A 13,657-nucleotide genomic window follows, 5' to 3' on the forward strand; every position below is an offset into this window, starting at 1 on the left:
TCCTCAGCTACTGGAGTTAAATTTGACTTGGAGTTTGTACACGTATTTACCCAGACTAAGAAGAAACTAACTAAGTTTCAGTTGTCTACTTGGTACCTGTTTTGGACTCATCCACCTGTCTAAATGCTGAGATCTTACTTGGTGGCATTGAGACTTGCAGCCAAAATAAGTTCCCCTGCTTAGAAAAGTTTGTCTTTATTCAAAGGGTCTGTCTTTAAATGAAGAGTAAAATATCCAAGAAGCAGTAAGTGAAATTTCTGTAGAAATAGTATTTTTTGATGTGGGGAAACCTGTTAATAGATTTGTTGCTTAGTGTGAGGAAGGCTTATTTATAGATCTGGTTTCTCTCTCAAGACGCAATGCCTTCTGAGCAGTTTTTTTCTTCAAGTGTGAGCAATAAGCCTCTGACCTTTTGCTTAGTCTCTTAACGCTTTGCTTCAGTAGCTCTCATGAAGTGGAAAATTTTAGTAGTGGTAATGCAGTAACCCAAGACATAGAAATTAACTTGTATTAGTGAGGTTGCCTGTCTTCTGATACCAGTCTAAATGCTATTTTTTTAATTAAAATATTTAGGTTTTTTCTGATGATTATTTCATAAGCCTCCTTTCTGTAGTGTAGGCATCAAGTAGGTTTATCTCATTATCAGAGCTAATGCTTGTTCTGGGTTATTAAATCTTCCATGAGGAATATGGAATTTCAGTCTGATATTTCTGTCTTCCATCAAGTCTTTCTTTAGGTTCCATTTCAATTTTCCAGAGATTACATGTTATTGTTAGATGAATTAGCATTTTTATTTTGGAATAAAAGGTGAGATGAGCTTCTGTAGAGCCATTTTATAACTGTTCAGATGGGGAGTTTAATATCTTGGTTAATAGAAGCTAACATTTGAAGAGTCAAATATATTTAAAGTTTACCATTTAAAGATGTTTTTCCTGAATGTTATCATAGAATCATAGAATAGTTTGGGTTGGAAGGAACCTTTAAAGGTCATCTAGTCCAACCCCCTACAATGAGCAGGGACATCTTCCACTAGTTTGGGTTGCTCAGAGCCCCATCCAACCTGACCTTGAATGTTTTCAGGGATGGGGCATCTACCATCTCTCTGGGCAACCTGTTCCAGTGTTTCACCACCCTCATTGTAAAAAATTTCTTCCTTATATCTAGCCTGAATCTACCGTCTTTTAGTTTAAAACCATTACCCCTTGTCCTCTCGCTGCAAGTCCTACTAAAAAGTCTGTCCCCATTATGATTTCCTACGGTGGCTAATGGCTCACTAATTTAGACTTAGCATTGCGTAGGATGAAAGAGTATTTGTATTAGTTTTGTTTTTTACATGACATGAAGCACGCTGCTTTTACTAGTGGGGCTGAAAGCAGTTTTGTTGATGTACTTGTGACAGGTTAGCTGGTAAGTGTCTCTTCTAAATGTATTAATGCAAAAGATCTGAAAAAGACAATATAATGTCAAAATTAGGTTCTTCAGGCTTTGTTTCTCTTCTCTACATAGTGCTGTTTTTTATAATCCTTTTAAAATTTGATTTTCTTATGAGTCTTTGTGTTTGTTCCCCCCCTGTCCTTTCTGAATTATTAAACGTGTTTATCTGTAGGGGAACTTGCATATCTTTAGGTAAGAACCAGCTGTTCTTGTTTGTCCCTGTTCATTGTGATGCCCATTGTGTCCCTAACATGATTTTGACCTTTGGGTCTATAGTACATAAATAAAATAGTAGTTTTTGTTACATATCTTTTGATGAGAGCCACTGTAGCTTAAGAGTTACTCTGTGTGGACTTGGGTCAGGGAATTTAACTAGAAAGCAATTTTTCTTAATCCATTTGGATTTGTTCAGATGACCAGTTGCTTAAACTTTTGATCAAAATACTAGACTTGCCTGGTACAATATATACTGTTTTCCTCAGTCAGAACTCTGTTTATTCAAATGATAAGTGTCTGTCTTCAATCAAATCTACCTCATCTTGCTCCTGTTTTACAGTAAATGGCCTCCAGGTTGTATAAAAGTACTAGCTGGAAAACTATGGAGAGCTGGAAAACAACTGGAGCCTGGTTTCCTGTCAGGGAGTTTCATTGATGCTTCTTTGTTCATGTTTTTTAAGTGCTGGATGTGTGGACAGGCCAGAACTTTGTTGGGCAAATCTTAAACATTGAACTATTCTGATTGTAAGCAACATTCATAACATGTATAACAGACTGCAGATGTTTGTTAGAAGTTTCTCCTACAGGACTTACCTGTAGCAATGAAAAACTTTGGCTTTCAGCTTCATTTTGGCAAATACTTGCATATTTTAATTACTTGGTAACTCAGATCAGTTATGGGATAGTAACTAAAATTGGACTCTTTTGTTACAACTTATCAAATGTAATATCTTCTCGGTGAGGAAAAATTGTTAATACAAAAGTCTGGCAAATTTAGTGTACTGTTGCTACAACTAGTGCTGCTTTTAAGTGTTTTAAGTTTATTTTGCAATGTTATATTTGACATTCCAATTAAGTAGTTAGATTTTTACATAAAAACTTCATGATAAAGGTTATTCTTGGCAGGTTAGTTTTTCTTCTAAGTAAACAGCGATGACTTGCACTTCATCTTATCCTTGATCTTGCAATTGGAGAAAAGTGTTGTTTTGGATCAGTCCAATGTTTACTCTGTTTTAATATTTGCCTAGACTTGTTTCCTGTAAAAGGAAAACTTAACATTTGGGAAATCTAAAATGCAGCATTGCTTTATAACACCCAATTTTCAGTTAAAAATTTTAGTATACTTCTGCATGATGCTACAGTTAGTCCAGACTTTGTTACCAGTTAAACAGCCCTTCAACTCCACACTCACCAGGATGACTTGTGGAGTGAATCTTAAATTAAATCATTTGCAACTTGTTCTGTAAAAGTAAGGTATCCTCCATGCTCCCATGGATGTCTATTTTGATACTTACCTACTTTCATGACATTTCTTTACCTAAAATAAAATCAGAGTAATTCTAAGCTGCAGCATAAAGTTCTCTGATATACCTCTGAAGACGTGAATGTAATGCAATTATATTACATGTATCAACTGTGAACTTGGTGATATGGTAGATACTGCTTTCAGACACTAGTTTTCAGGTAAGTAAACAGTGAAGTGCCTTAAATTGATTACAAATGAAAAACATTTGCATTATGCTCAGCTGTTGAACTGTATTTAATCCATGTTTTGATTTTCATAACTGTAATTCCAAAAATGAAGTTAATAGAAATGGAAGAATTTTTTTATATATTGGTTCCATGTATCTAAAGTGGCTCTTAACTCTGGTGGAACCAGATTAATTGACAGAGTGTTGTAATGAGGAAGTTGCTATTAAGTGAGTTCATATATAGATATCTTATTTTCTTTTTTCTCTTTCCCCAAAGGGTTTCTGAATCCATTAAAGTGGTTACCTTCTTTTAGCACCTTTGTCTTGTGAAAAATTATTTATTTCTGAATTTTACCTTAAAATAGTTGAGAAGTAGAATTTTACTTTCCTTGTGAGTGTTAGTTGTTAGATCAAGGGGAAGTTTTGACAGAAACCTCTGTTCCTGTTTGCTTTCAAATGGTCAACAGTGATGGTGATTGAAAAAAAATAATAATAAATCTGTCTTTGCAGTTAGACCCTCAGAAAGTGCTTCATCTGTATAGCCATAGGCAGTGAGGGCACATGGTAGGATTTTCCTTTACCTGTACAGGTGATTGAATTAGAGGCTTGGAATTAAAATCTTTGGATTTTATTCCTAGCTACTGTTTATTGCAATTTATTTGGGGACAGATTTTTGCCTTCTGTATACATTAATTTTTTGGCTGGTGAATAACATTTTCCACATTGTGAGAAAATGAGGAACCTTTTTAGTCAGTTTTATTCTGTAGATCTTGTGTATACAATATTTTACTGCATTACAACAAATGGAAGTGGGAGAGGTGGGAAGAAACATCAGAAATTATATATTAATGCAGTGTTTTAAATGCAGTATTAAAATTCCGAGAAGCAGCAAGTAACTAAAAGACAAAATAATGAAGCAGAAAAGACATAAATCTTGATACATAGCAAAGTTCTATAATCAACAGAGTAGGTTCCACAGTAAATCTTGGCTTATTTTAGACTCTTCTTTTTATGTTAACAAGTTAGATTGTTATCTGAATTTTTGGCCTGTAATACAGCATTCTGAAAGTATGAGTTCTGTGTAAAACGAAGCTGCAGTAGCTTATGTGAAAAAAGGTCTTTAAAAAGCACATAAGCTTTTAAAATAAATATTTATTTGTGCTTTTGTTCAAGTTACTGACTTTGGATATTTTCTGTAAAAGATTGCAATTTTCAAGTTTAGCATCTAAGGTAACTAGATAAAGAACTTCAGAAAAATCTTTATAGGCATGTAGACTACTGTAGTAGTGATAGCCAGGTTTTAATATCGAAGATGGGTGAATATCTCTGCATCCAAATCAGTGACTGATAAACTCTCTATTCATACAATGCTACCTTTTCTGGCTCAGACAGTAAGTATTCTTTCGTTCACTCGTTCTGAGATGAAAACCAGTAATGATTATTCACATTTTTTCCCCACATAATTTTGAATTTCATTTGTCTCTTCTCATTTGTTGCGTTATTCCTGTAGTTCAGAGCAGTGGTTATTTTCTGCTTCTCATGACATAGGAGTGAGAAAATGTCTCCATTGTGTAACAGTTGCAAGTATTTTGGACTGTTTTCTTAATCTAGTTTACTTTCTACCCCAAACTTAAATTTTGACAAAAATAAATTTTGACAATATTTTAACAGTTTACTGGGAGTGACTCTTTACTGCAGACAGGTTTCACTCTAAGGTAATTAGCCATTTTCAGTTGACTTTTTCTTTGAAAGAACTTCAGCCAGCTCTTAACTTGCCTTCTTGCATCAGTATTTTTCTACCAGATTTTTTTAGTTTTCCCTTTGCTAATTTTGAAGTAGTAGCTGAAACGTATTTCCAGGCTGGAACAATCCCAGTGTGCTACATGGAGGTTGGTGAATAGCAGGAGTGTTTGGGAGTCTTTTGTGTGGTGAAAAGTATATTTTCTTTCCTCTTTCAGTGGTGGTGTTTTCGTCCACATTTTCTAAAAAGAAAATACATTTTTGATCCAGTTTTACTTTTTGATTGTGTAAGTACGTGCTCATCGTCTACAGGATGTCACAGGTTTGCTTTCTTAGAGGTGGAATTAACTAGAACATTTTGGATTTTAAAAAAATCAAATAAGAGAAAAGAACACCTGAAATGTAAGTAAAATCTGGTACATACCTTAATGTTTCTTCTGCATTATGAAGGAAAGGACATGGGGACTGCTGCGTCTTATAAACAGCAGTCATATTTGGATAGTATGAAATACAATTTTTCCTGGTCAAGATGCGAGAACAGCAAGTATATTAAAATACTCAGCTGTGCTTTGACTTAGATTTTGAGGAAAACTTAAAATCTTACAACTCACGTTGAAACTAGTCTTAAGAAAAAAGATTACTTGCAGCAATGTCTTTTGAGAATAATGTAATGATTGTTCATTCTTGAATGTTTTCAATACTTGTAATCAGATTGCATTAGTAAGACTTTGCAGCTGCTATTAGATGACAGTCTTTTTGAGTGCTAACATGTACAATGAGATTTACATTGTAGTGTTTAGTAAAAATGTGTTGCAATTTCTGGGATCTTTCAGTCTCCTTGATGCTCACAATCAAGGGGCCTCCAGATGGTCTGTGGGCTTAATGTCCTTTAGCCTAGTGGTTGTCTCTTCTGTATTAATATTTTCTTTCAGGGGATCATTAAATGTTGCTGGTTGGTGAGGTGTCCCCTAAATACCTTTGTAATGTGAGTAATATTAGTGCAATTAAACTGCTTACTTTTCCAAAACTGTCAGCGTAGACCTGACTTAAACATCATGTGGGGATTAATGTATTGAAAGGAAGTAAACTTTTCTTCAGATTGGTTTTTGCATCCAGCTGTAGGAGGATGACTTAAAAACCAAAACATACTGGGAGGATCACAGTTGCTTAACACTGTACTCTCCCCAAAATAACCCAACTTGCATGTTTTGGAAGTTAGAAGCTGGTTTCACCTAAAGATGTTAAACTGTCTTCCATCTTGTAAAGATCAGAAATGGCTGGTATTAAAATAAAGGTGAATTTGAGAGAATATGTAACTTTCTTTTTGAAAACAGTTTCTTCTTAGTCTGTAAGATGGAAGTGGTGTGTGTGTGTGTTCTCTCTCACACACAAAACTGCAATCCATTTCTATCTTTTCCAGGGTTAATGTGTGTTAGGTGATGCACTGAGAGGCTTTTCAATACTTAGTTAATGAAGTTGTATAAAAGAATACTATCCTACCCAATTATTTATTAACTTTGTGTAAAATATACTGGTATGTGTTGCAAGGTATGTTAAGACTGATGTTTTTAATATGCTGTGGTAGCTGTCCTGCACGTTAAATTTAGTATTTTTTTATAACAATACATCTGTGACTTTTAAAACATTGTTTGAAGTAAAGTACTTGTTTGTATTTTTAAAGAATAACTTCAGCTTAGACTAGTAAATATTTTTGGCTTGTTTTAACTACATTTGGTTTTTTTTCTGTGGGGCTTAGATGCTGAGGACTACCTTTAGCAACTGAGTGCTCTCCAAAAGATCTAGAAGGAAAATGAGGGAAGGCCCCACAGAAGTTGAAGACCTTTCTTGTTTTTTCCCCAAACAAAAAGCAGAGAACAAAGATGTAGTGCATGGAGGTTTTTCCCAAATACATTCCTATACGTCTGCCGTTAATTAGTATTAAGTGGAATTCCTCTTTTTTAATAAATTTGATACTTCCTTTACAATCTTATTGAAATGATGGAAGTACTGAAGAAATACACTGGACTAACAATAAATCTTTTTTCCATAAGGGAAATCAGAATTTGTTTTTTTCAACAGCTATAATTACCAGTTACTACCATTAGGAATGTTTTCCAACTTGTAGCATTTACTGGAATATATGTATCTGCATATATTTCATGCAATGTGTATTCCTGTTTTTACAGATGTAAGTTTTTTAATGTTTAGGGTTTTTTTTAATGGTGTAACTTAGTGAGTCATCTCCATCAACTCTCTTAATGACTTGAGTCACTGGAGAGGAGATTGGCTTTAACTATCTGCTCTAGCCCTGTTAGAATGTTTTTCTCAGAGACTGAGTCCTGTTGACAGCAATTAAACTTAATAAAAATTCTTTTCATTAGACTTCCTCTTTAAAAATAGGGCTGTGTAGTTTTCTGTATGCTACACGTTTTATAGCTACATTTACTTTAATTGTTACCTAGTTTAATGTATTTGCTCGTGTAATTTTGTGTGTGGTAAGAGAGCTTACTTTTTTTCCCAGACTCCTGGGTGGGAGCTATCGTTCAATTCATAGAATTCTTGAGTAGTTTAGGCTGGAAGAGATCTCTGGAATCATTTAGTATGACGCCCAGCTCAGAGGAGGGTCTTAGCTCTGGATTTAGGTTCCAGTGCTCAGGAACACACAGTAATCTTGGATTTTGAAAGACAATAAGTGTTTTTCATTTAAAGTTATTTACTATTACTGCATGTGATGGCATATTGTAACTTTCGGATCTTAATTGATGGATAAACCAAAGACGGAAAGGCGACAAGAGGGATGGGTGGAAGAGAAGGCTTTTATTACTTTAACTTCTTGCTGGCATCTTAACTTCCAGTGATAGCCACTGGAGTGAAATAGTAGAATATTCTGAGGAGAAGACAAATAATGCACAATCGAAAGTATCCCCCAAATTCTAGTTTTGACTGCCAAACTAGCAATTTTAACCACTTGTATGATATATGTCTTTAAAATATAGGCATCTTTCAGTAAATTACAATTTTGTGGAATGTTTAAGGGTCTTATGCCTCCTGGAGACACGTTTGGAAATAATTTTTCTTCTCTAGAAAGAACTTAATGACATAAACCGCTCTAGAGTAATCAATTCTAATAAGAGGTAAAGAAATGTCATACCTATTTTGACAAATATGAAGTCTGCTAGAGAATAGAATTCAGTTTGCATGTTAATGAAAACAGGTGAGAATCAACAGCACTGTGAATTACATTTTGCTCTACACACACAACTTAAAGTGCTAATTAAGTTACTGATTTTAATGTGCAAATTTATGGGGTGTTCTTTTGTGATAAGGCATTTTTTTGATGCTGTGTCTTAGTGTTACTGTGGTTGCCATTCCTTAGCCGAGAGGTGAGTGAATAGTCCTGTGTTAATTAGGAAGTGCATCTCCTGGCCACAAACACTTGAAGAAAACTGTATGATCTATTATCATAATATTTCTGTTGATATCTTGCTTTTTGTTCCAAAATATTCCATGCTGCATTTTTTCCATACCAGTTTTTTTGGCAGTTTTGTTACCATGAATATTGCATCAGTTGGAGACAAGATTTTTAATTTTCTTTGGGCTGCTGCAATTACAAGGCCTGTTTCCAGGGGAAAAAAATAGTGTTGGTTTGTCAATTAAAAAAACCAGTTTTATTACTACTAGTATTTTTGTTTTCAGTGTGAGAAGGGAATTCCATCTGATACATTTCTCCTGTATCAATTCTTAGGTGTCTTTTCAAAACAGTTTGTTTCATGGTTTTATAGAGTGAATTTAAAAATACCCTAATCATTTTAAAAACAGAAGAATCATCTTGGCAGTTCTCTATATAGTTAGATTCCTGGTGTCAGTGGTGATTGAGATGTAAGAATGTTGTGCATGATATACCTCAGATGCTCAAGAAATCATTTCTAATACTTGTAAAAAGGGGAGAATCTATACTATATTAAATATACAGTATATATGTAATCTGAAAACTGAGTGTATTCAATATTTTTTGTAGATCTTTTTACAGTTGACATTAAAATGAGTTGGAATTCTGAGGAAATAAAATTTTTAATGCTTGTATCTAAAGTAACTAGCAAATATAATGCTGTAGTTGCATCGTAGCAGTTTTTCTAAAAGCAGATTACTTGGATGAATCAGACCTTCTTGAGGTTTGTTTGCATTAGTGAGTTCTGGAGTATTTTATAAGAATCCTGCAACAGAAGTAATTTGGAAATCTTTCTTCTGAGTTGTGTAAACAATTATCTTTTTACAATAAGATATCATTCATTCTCTGTTTGCTTTCCTTTGTTTTTTGGTTTTTTTTTGTTTTTTTTTTTAATAAATCTTCCTAAAGGTTAAATTACATGTTCTTTGTCTTAAGGCTTCCTTTTCCCCCTATAATTGCATATCATCCATTTTTCTTATTCTCTTCCAATTTAAGTTGTTTTCCCAGGTACCCGGGTGACTTCAGAGGTTCTTAATCACTTCCCTACATATTTCTGTATTAAAAGTTTAGCCTCTTCTCTTGCTGCTCAATTTTAACTCCCTCTTGCGGGTAGTTATGGGTGGCTTCAGGGAAGGGGCTGAAGCAGGCTGCTACTCAGCAGAAGAATGGCAGTTGCATAGTGAGGAAAAGAAGCTCTGAGAAGATAACGTAATCATTGTTATGTTCTGCAAAGAGCTTGAGTATCCAAGAATGAGCTCTCAGGTGGGCTGGAATATCAACCACCACTGGTTCGGCTACTCTGTCATAACTGCCTGTTGGTATTCCTTTCTCTGTCATATTTTGGGCAAAACCTGTGGAATAGTTGACCTAATTTAACCTGCAGTAACTTGTTTATGCTCACATAGTAAATAGCTGTCTAGGATGCGATTTGTGTGGGATAGGTCTGAATTGTTGTTATCATCTGGACTCCTGCAAATACAGGCTTTGGCAAATTATTTAAGTACATGTTTTTATAGTTAATATGTCAAGCATTTAATTACATTAATGATATATACTGTCAGTTAACATTTGAAATTGAGTATTTTCTCTGACAGGGGTTTTATCTTAAATTTGCAAATTCTGTGTTAACAGTATAGAAGAATTGCCCCGTGCTGAAAATGGTTTTTTATATGGTAATAATGCAATACCAAAGTTAAAGCTACAAAATGGCAAATAATTACTTCATAGTTTTTGTTATAAAGGTTAGACTAGACTAAAACCAAGTAAAAATTATGGGTTCTACCCCCTCTTTTGTTGTACTTACTGTTAACTGAAGACTGGTAGCATTTCAAGCTGAGAAAAAACTGCTTTATTGCTAGGAGGAAGTGTAGTGTGCTTTTTAAAAAAAGTATGTTATAGCTTGCCAATGTTTCTATCCTTTGCAAAGAAAATGAGTTACGTTCTAGTAACTCGTGCAGCTTTAGAGCTCTGTACTAAACATCCTTATCTAGCTGGTATTGTACTTGGCCCTGCCTTATATGGCACATTTCACATTTAAAAAAAAACAACACCAGCTTGGAGTTGAACCTGAGATGCATCAAGTAAGTTGTGTGCAGTAATTAAAAATCTGGTACTTTCCCTTGTAGCTAAAGAGTCTCTCAGAGCTGTTTGTGGCATGTCCTGGTTTCACACACGCATATATGCACGCGTGCATGCACGCACAGTCTGATTAATGTAAACTGATAGCAATGGTGTTTTTCTATCATGTTGGGCTAGGGATTGACATTAGGGATAATATACCACTTTTCCTTCTGCTTCTTCATGTCAGAGTTGCGGTGTAAAAGCAGACTGATATCAACAAGGTTGTATGCTGATTTTGTGACCAAGTTGTTTGTATCAGTTTGTTGGTATGTTTGATCCTAATAGGGCTGCTGATTTTACTTAAAATGTCAGCTGACATTACTGTGAAAGATCTGACAAAGTAGTTGCATGTTTTGTTACGCAGTTTTAACATGGGTTCTAGGGTCAGAAGAAGAGGTGCTTCTCTGTGTTCATCAATGGCCTTTCATAGCTGGACCTTAAAACCTGCCTGTGTCTTTCAGTTATGAGGCCTTACCTTTCTTCTCCACACTAAGCCATTTTCTTTTGAAAATAGTATATAATCTTATGTTAAGTACATTTTCTAGGTTAATATTAGTAAAAATGAAGTTATTGACCAGAGAGCCTTTTGTCATGTATCTTATGACAATTTCCCATACCAGGATATTTTTACAAAACTATTTACTCTGCTCTGTCAGATATTGCTGTCTGCTGCTTTAGGTGTGTGAAGATAGAAGACTTATGTTTGGCATCACAAACATGACTGAAGGAAAAGGAGTTATATGAAACTGTAAAAATACTATGAATGTATTTTCATTTGATTAATATTTCCATTTAAAGGTTGCTTATAGCAAGACAGATTCAGTTGCCTAGTATATGGAATTGTTTTCAAAGTGCATCTGAACTTATACTCTTAAATTATAAGTGGGATGATTTTCAGAATCAGGTAAATTTTTTTTGTATATGCTTATTCTCAGTACATATGTGTTCACTTGAGAGCGGAATATACATTAACATTCTTGCAGAAAATGCATGAGAATTTTTGGTATGTTTCATTAGTTTTCATTTTGAACTGTGAATTTGTTTCTATTTCATCCTTTTGATGTAAACTAATACTGAAGTCCCTTGGAATTATCTGTGATAGGTGTACTTTGTTTTCCTGTAAGAGATGATTTTTGCCACTCTGGGTACTATCTTTTGAGTATTGTTTCACAGCAGGCCGTGGTTCACGATCAGAAATGTCAGAACTCTATTGCTGTGGGATGACTGAGCATCAGTTGAATCTGGATCAATTTGGCATGTTATTTGTTTGTTTAGTATAAATGCATGTTATATAGCTTATGTTGATACCAGATTTTTATGCTGGTTTCAAAAGGATGGTCAGTATCTGAACTAACATATCAGTAGTGTGATATAATTTATCAAAACATGTACCACCACCAAGTTAAGTTAAAACTATTTGAACAAAGATGAACTGGCAGATTGAGTTTATATACCATAATATAACTCATCAGAGCTTGGTTTCCAGTCAACACAAGCATTTTAGAGTTGTGAAGCCAGATTGACTATTACTGAACCACGGCCTTTAGGCAATACTGTAATAAGACCTCTTTATTTACATTTTAACTGAAAATATACTTCTTATTAATGAAAAACACTGCATGAAGATGGATTCATTTGCAGTTGATCACATAACTATTTGGGAGCTTTAGACTGCTTCATCTGATAAATGAAACTTGTGATATTTAACCTTTAGCATTATGCAAAAAATGTACAGCATTGCTATATTGAACTTATTCCAATTTGATTTTACAAAAACGGGGGAGTATAGTTAACTTTATTCCTTCTACATTTTTGTAATCAATGGAAACTTTTGAAACTTGAAAATTTTTATTTTCATGGAGTAAATGGGAATATTGCAAGTTCTAAGAATGATAGGTTGACCATGAAAACTATGTTTACTTTCAGAGAGAACAGGAAATGAGAATGGGTGATATGGGTCCTCGTGGAGCAATAAACATGGGAGGTAGGGATCTGAAGGAAAAAGGCTTCTGTAATGTAAAATTTCTTTTTCTTTGGGACTGTACATATTACTCAAGCACTACTGATTAGTGACAATTACTGGTAAAAATGACTAAACAGTACTAGGAAGTAAAAAAAAGTCACATATTCTGCTTCCAAACAGCTGTGGTTTTTTTCCCAAGGTGTATCTTGATTTTATTGTTTTGACTACCTGTGGGAGAAAAATATGATGTGCAAGTTAAGAGTAACAAAAAGGCAGGGAAAGGTAATGCTCTAGAAATTATCTGATATAAAAGAGGAATTTTCTATTCAGAAAGTATTTGGCGTTCTTTTGTTGGAGGGACTACCTATTCGTAAAAGTTGGGACTATAATTGCGTGCAGTGAAATGATGTAGAGCTTAAAATTGGTAAGTTCTTGTTGATGTATCTGACAAAAGATAAATCAATAATGTGGTTGGTGTTTACTAATTTATTGTAAGTCTGTAATTGCAAATATCCTCAGTTTACTACTGTGACTTAAAATATTGTCACTGCTAAAAGCTGTTACTGTGAAGTCTAGAAAAGTATGTTCTTAATAATTAGTGCTTGGTTCGTATATTCAGACTTGAAACAGTTTGGAATCTTACTTATCCAGAATATCTGCTTTTAAACAAGACTGAAACTTAGGATATTTCTTTAAAAAAACAAAACTTACTGAACTGTATTAAATATCAATATGTATCTCTTGGAAGCTTCCTGATGTTCATTTAAAATGAATTAAGATGATAATTTAAAGAAAAGTTAATAATATTTTTTTGTATTTTAAATTTGAAAGTACATACAAAACTTCAGTAAACTTTCTCACTTGACCTTTTGAGTAATGTGAATTTATAGATGCATGAATCTGCTTAGTCCCGATTTTACAATACATTATTCACCATTTCCTTGCATTCATTCATTGAGACACACTTATAGTTGCAAAATAGAAATAGGCCTCTTCTTTCAGTGAAGATGAAGAGCTTTAAAAATAATTCTAAAGGAAGACATTGTGAAGTTACTTACAAATAAGAAGCTGAAGCATAAATTGTGACTGAATTTTTTTATCTTACAGTTTTACTTTTGCACATTATTGCAGTCTACTTGAAAATTTCTTTTAATTAGGAGACTTTGTAAATATTGATACTGTGCCAGTTGTCCATATCCACAAGATACACTTTTTATGTACAGACTTTAAATGTGTATTTATAGCAATCAGTTCACAGCCCTT

General features: G+C 34.0%; 1 protein-coding gene across 8 annotated transcripts in view; it reads left to right on the forward strand.

The window, feature by feature from the left end:
* Positions 1 to 13,657, forward strand: part of PSPC1 (paraspeckle component 1) — a 65,991-nt gene that overhangs the window by 19,842 nt on the left and 32,492 nt on the right. For 3 of the 8 annotated variants that reach the window (XR_007508802.1, XR_007508801.1, XM_049822810.1), the window contains exon 7: positions 12,358 to 12,415. The exons of 3 other annotated variants lie outside the window; for them this stretch is intronic. Coding sequence is in view for 3 of the 5 variants with exons in the window: in XM_049822810.1 (XP_049678767.1) it covers positions 12,358 to 12,415 (58 nt within the window). In the remaining 2 variants the exon portion in view is untranslated. 2 more of the 8 variants (XM_049822813.1, XM_049822811.1) reach the window with 2 other exon arrangements.

Source organism: Accipiter gentilis, chromosome 19 (genome assembly GCF_929443795.1).
Source record: "Accipiter gentilis chromosome 19, bAccGen1.1, whole genome shotgun sequence".
Lineage (NCBI taxonomy): Eukaryota > Metazoa > Chordata > Aves > Accipitriformes > Accipitridae > Astur > Astur gentilis.